The 6,000-nt window shown below is 50.0% G+C and overlaps 1 protein-coding gene across 1 annotated transcript in view; it reads right to left on the reverse strand.

Moving 5' to 3' along the window:
* FAM3B (FAM3 metabolism regulating signaling molecule B) overlaps positions 1-5,782 on the reverse strand; it is an 80,944-nt gene extending 75,162 nt beyond the window's left edge. The window contains exons 1-2 of the mRNA XM_037831458.1: positions 5,624-5,782; positions 5,246-5,414 (exon numbers count right to left, since the gene is read on the reverse strand). Coding sequence (XP_037687386.1) covers positions 5,246-5,339 — 94 coding nt within the window. The 5' untranslated portion in view covers positions 5,340-5,414; positions 5,624-5,782. The remainder of the gene's footprint in view (positions 1-5,245; positions 5,415-5,623) is intronic.
* Positions 5,783-6,000: the final 218 nt, after the last annotated feature.

The raw sequence follows: 6,000 nt of genomic DNA on the forward strand, positions 1-6,000 counted from the left end.
GATCTAGACACACACACACACACGTGTGCACACACACACACTCACGTGATGAGACACAGCATGATTTTTTACTGTTTTCTAACATGTGTTCAGATCTTCTTCATTTGCCTTTCCCTAGTTTCACATACTGAATTTTATATATTTATCTTCTACTTTTAAGTTTTAAGATCAGCACTTCTCAAAGTGTAGTCCTGGGATCCCTGGGGTTCCTGGAGACACTTCAGTCAGTTTGTGAGATCAAAACCATTTTCTTAATAATACTAAGATGTTATCTGCCTTTTCCATTCTCATTCTCTCAGGAGTTAGATCCGGAAGGTCTGTATGACTCAGTGAACCATTATTTACCAAGTGACTGATGTATTAACAATACAAAATCATGCAAGGGCAAACATCCAAAGCACAAGGCAAAAATAAATAAATAAAAATCAAAAAAAATAAAAGATTAAAAAAAAATGCAAGGCAGACCAGGACATTTCAATGTAGCAGAGTGAGAAAAATTGATTTTCACAGTCCTTAGTGCAACTAAATCCTTAAGAAGCTACCACTTGTTGAGTCTGGGTATAGTGTCAAAGAAGCAGATCCACAACTACCCCAAAAGGCTATTAAGTAGTCCTCACTGTTCCAACTCCGTATCCGTGTGAGGCCAGATTTTCTTCATGAATTCAACCAAAAGAACATGCTGCAACAGAATGACTGCAAAAGGAGATATGAGAATCCAGCTGTCTTATTTCAAGGATATTAAAGAAATTTGCAAAAATGTAAAACAATGCCATTTTTCTCACTAGATGTTTTTCTTGGAAAATAAAATTCTGTCTCATAAAAATATTTGTTAATCTGTAACAGATGTATTGTTATTTTTCTACGAATCAATAAATAAATAATTTTAAAACTTCTCAGTTTCAATTCCTAATACAGTAAACGTCAAGAGATATAACCTCTATAAATAAAAGCACTTTGGAGCCCTCAATAATTTTTAAGAGTATATAGGTGTCTGACACCAAAAATGTTTGACAACCGCTGCTTTAGACTTGCTGACCAAAACAGTGAGCAGAGTCACTAGAGACTGACACATAATCCAAATCTGGAGTCAGTGGACCCGGGTGTCAGTGGAGGTTCCATCCACACTGACAGACGCAACTTTCCAATACCCTTGAACCTCAGTCTTCTATTCTGGGAAATGGGAAGAAGATTTCTATCTGGGATTGCTGAGAAAATCAAATGAGATGATGCATGCCAAGAGCCAGCCCAGATGACAGCAGCTTGTGGGCACTCAGTACATTCCGTTATCGGTGCGGGCCGTGCTTTGTCCCACGATACCTTCAGGCAGCCAGAGACTCGGCTGCACCAGGGGGAGGGAAGTGTTCATCCTTCCAGGCACCAGGAGCCCAGACAGAGCAGCCCCGTGGAGGGTACAGGCCCTTGTTCAAGTCAAGTCAATAAGACAGAGGTTTTCACATCACGAACCGGATGCCAGGCACCGTTAAGAGCCCAGAGATACATCAGCGAACAAAACAGAGATTGCTGGGTTGGTGCAACTGACATTTTAGTGCAAAGTTATGGAAAGTGAACCAGAAACACACAAGAGTCCCTGCAGACGTTAGAAAACCCTCAGCAAGAGAGGGGTGGAGTCTACACAGCTTCCCGAAAAGTTCTCGCACATGCTGGTCATTCAGGGCCTTGAGAAGGTGATGCTAAGGGCCAGGGCCCGGGACGAGGCTCCCTCTCTAAACACAAAGAATTAGGGGTGATGACTCGCCCAATGGGGAAAAGGCCACAGGCTGCCTGTGGAGCAAGACGAGGGAGGGCAAAGGGCTGGGGAAGGAAGGCACACTCTCCGGGGAAAACTGCCGACCCTCCTTCCCAACTCATGCCTCGCAGCTTCCTTGCAGCAACAGCTTGGGAGGAAGAGAATCCAGCGGACAGTGAACTCTGGTTGGTAGAAGGCTCGGACTCAGCCTAGCAGGCTCTGAGGCTAAACGGGGCCAGAAGAATCTGGAAAGGTGAGCTGCAAAGTGAAATTGATAAGTCGTTCTGTCCTCCTTTCAACCAGGAGCTGGACAGCTGCCATCTTGGGGGACTGCTTCCCTTGTTCTGGGGAGTAGCCTGGCCGGGCAGGATGGCAACGCAAACGAGGAGGCCACTCGCCTGACCGCTCCCGCCACAGAGACAGCCACTGCTGGGCTGGAGGGTAGGGGTCAGTGTGTTGTGAGGGAACTTCTAAACCTCGGTGGCTTTGCTAGTCAAACTGCTACTTACAGACTGTCTGTAAGTCTCCTGAAGGAGCCACGTGTGTTTGCACAATAATAATCCTTAGTGACCTTCAGTTTTCATTTGGAAAAAGTGTTGTCTGGAGAAACCAAGAGCTGGGCCACAGCTCTGGCTACAGAAGCCACCCTGGAGCTGACACTGAGGGCTTGGGAGAAGGGTCACATTTTGGACCGTTTTTGACTCCTGCGATTGTGACTGGAGAGGTTGAGACCCTGCAGTTCACAGCATTTCTTGTGTTTTCTCATCACATTGCTCCTGGCCATGACGGTGGAGGAGGGAGAATCTGAAATAAAATTTGAGCTTCATGTGGAAAACGCCATTTCACATGGGGGTGACTTGTTTGGTGAGAAAAGGCACCCAATTTTCTGCATCTGAGTGAAACAGAAATGAGAGAGCAGCTCTAAGGGCAGGCTGGAGCAACTGCTGTCCATCCGTCGGTAAGGGAGGGTTCGCAGAGAATGAACTCTGGTTTGGAGAATGGAAAAAGGTTCCGGGCAATAGTGTAACATAAATCAGTACTCCAGTTTCAAGGATCATGCAACTGCTGGTCCCAGAAGGAAGACAATGCCGTATGTCTCCTTGAGCAGTGCGAAACCCCATGCTCCAAGCAAGATCTCAGGTCACCCCCTTTCACCAGTGAGGCAAATGAAGAGCGTGGGGTACACTGGGAGCCAGGACCTGGGTCTCCTCGCCAGACCCTGCCTCAGAGTTCCCTGCCTTCTCTCCTGAAGACGAATCCACACCAAGCAGTTAGCAGGTCCTCAGGGGCCAAGGGAAGCGTTCTCACGCTCACACTGACCTCCATGTTTCGTGCCATCCAGGCACCATTTCGCACCGTCCTTTCCCTGGCCGCCCCACCAGGTTGGTTGGTTCATTGTCCATTTGCTCCTCACATGGGACAGAAGATGTGTGCAAAAGCAGCAGACACCCAAACGAATTTCCTTTGCTGCTGGATTTCACGCTTCATAAAACAATTTGGCTGAGTGCAGTGGTTGAAATGTTTAGGAGGAAGAAACACGGAATTTACATCAGCTTGATCCAGATTTGCTAGTTCCGCCCCTCACCAGCTGGGTAACCGGGCCGAAACATTTAACATTTCTGCGCTTCGGCTGCTTCATCTATAAAATGGGGATAACAGCGCCCATCTCATAGGGTTGTGGGAGGGTAAGGTGAGAGCTAGAGGGAAGGTACCTAGAACAATATCCCATAAATAGTCACTCTTATTACTAATATTTTGATGGGCTATTTTGTCTCTCCCTGACATAATCAATCAAAAGAAAAACCAGCTGAATTTCAGTTTTGATTCAGAAAAACGTTACCTAAGGACCTGTCAAAGAGAAACAACATGGAGGCTGTCTTGTTCTAAGGAGAAAAGCTATTTCTTAAAGTAAATCCTTTGGAAAAGAACAAAAGCAAAACATCTCAATAGCATATGTACATAATAGTCCAAAAATGATAAAAGAAATACATTGGAAAATATTCCCAAAACTCAGACGCAACTAAAATCTATGTTCCAGTTTGCTAATGCTGCCATTTTGCAAAACACCAGAGATGGACTGGCTTTTATAAAGGGGGTTTATTTGGTTACAAAGTTACAGTCTTAAGGCCATAATGTGTCCAAGGTAAGGCATCAGCAATAGGGCACCTTCACTGGAGAAAGGCCACTGGTGCCTGGAAAACCTCTGTTAGCTGGGAAGGCATGTGTCTGGTGTTCACTTGCTCTTGGGTTGGGTTTCAATATGGCATTCTCCAAAATGTTGCTCTTGGAGCATTTTGTCTTCTCTTAGCTGCAGCTCTGAGTTCCCTCTGTTTGTCAGCTGCTTTATATGACTCCAGTGATTTAATTATGACACAACCTGAATGGGTGGGACAACACCTCCATGAAAATTATCCAATCAAATGTTTTGTCCACAGTTGATTGAGTCACATCTCCATGGAAACACTCAATCAATAGGTTCCAACTTAATCAACACTAATACATCTGCCTGCACAAGATTGCAATAAAGAACATGGCTTTTTCTGGGGGACATAATATATCCAAACTGGCACAATCTACTAAGTTGGACTGAGTTGCAATATTTTAGTGGTTTCAGGCTTGTGGTAGGACTAACCCTCTTACCCTATCCTGTACCCCAACCTGGCTCATGAAGCCAAGAGCATATCAACTGGACCTCCAGCAGGGGAACCCACACCAGCCACTTTTCTATCTCCCTGTAAAATTCTTAAGATATCACTCAGCCTGTGCACATCTACATTACCTCCGGTTCTGGTGCCATGAGATCTACTCTATGTGAGTGGGCTCAAACCTGGAAACTGATTATTTTGAACACACTTCCTTTTGGAATTGTTGGAGAACTGAAAATAGATGTGGTGAACAAAAGGAGGAAAAAAAAGAATTGCCAAAGTCACTGCCTTCCATGCACTTGACACCTTTCTGAAAACCCCAGGAGTCCCCTGGATCCCACCTCATCCTCAGCACCTGCTCTTTACCTGTTGTTCTGCTCCCACTTCCTTCAGAGCCCTCAGATGAATCCTCCCTCTCCACGCTGATGGCTCCTGCCCTTGCCCGCTTGACCTTAACTGGCCTCCCTCCCTCGGCTCCCAGGGGCTCTTTCTTTCGAAAATGAAGGTTTGACCATGTCTGTCCCCAGCTGAAAACCTCCAAGGGCTCACACTGTTTTCAGGGATCTGATCCGAGTCGCTCGGCCCTTCCCTGCGCAGGTTCCAGAACCCTCCACAGGTCACAACTTCCCTGGTCGCCCACGAAGGGTGAGTGGGGGGCACTGCCGGCGCCCCCCACACCCGACTCGGCCTCGGATCCCGGGCAGGGTGCCGGTTCCAGGGCCCCGGGGGGTCCGCCGCCCCCAGCCCCACCCCCAGCGCAGCCCCGACGTGACGCCCGCAGCGCGCCGCGACCCCTGGCTCCCGATCCCTCCACGCCTAAGGCCAGCACGACCCCTACCCGCCGACCCCTCACCGCATGCCGGGCGCTCGTCGTCTCCACGCTCCCGGAGGGGTCTTCGCCGTCGCCCCGGCGCCATCCCCGCGGCCGGCGGTGCGGGGAGCCTCATCCCGACGGGGCCGGGGCGGGAGCCCCCCGAGGTGGGCACGTCGGGTCTGCACCGCCTCTCCCGCCGCGCCGGGGCCTGGGGGAGGGAACGGGGGGGGGGTTGGGAGGAGGCGGGTCCACGCGGCCTCTCCCGCCCCCCGTGGACCCGGGTCTGCGCGTCCGCGGTGCGCCCCTCCCGCCGTCTCCCCACCCCTCGCCCTGGGGCCACGTCGGGGGGCACGGCCTCTGTCTCCGCGCGGCGGGGTCTACGCGGCCTTCACCCTCTGGGCCCCTCCGACTGCGGACCTGATCCTTCCAGGGTCGCAGATGCTGAAACTTTGCTACGTGAGCTTCCCACGGGGGGCAGTCCCGGGACCAGGGCCGCCGCGGGAAGCGGCCGCTCGGCGTGTGCGCGCCCTCGGGCGGGTAGTGTCCTGGGTTATGGGCATCTTAGCGCCCAGCAGTTATGCGCTTTCTTACAGGAAGAGCTTTTGGCCTCCAACCGAGAGAGGGAGGCAGAGAAGGGTGTGAAGCGCTTTTACTTCCGTTTTAAAATACTTATGTGAAAATGCTTCCCAGGGTACTTTCACGTACTTCTCTTGGAGAATGGGGTTCAAGATTTCTTTGCATGCCAGTCTCCCCGGCAGCCCTGTCGTTTCCGGAAAGGTGGGGGGGGGTCCCAA

The sequence above is a fragment of the Choloepus didactylus genome, chromosome 1, assembly GCF_015220235.1.
Source record: "Choloepus didactylus isolate mChoDid1 chromosome 1, mChoDid1.pri, whole genome shotgun sequence".
Classification (NCBI taxonomy): domain Eukaryota; kingdom Metazoa; phylum Chordata; class Mammalia; order Pilosa; family Megalonychidae; genus Choloepus; species Choloepus didactylus.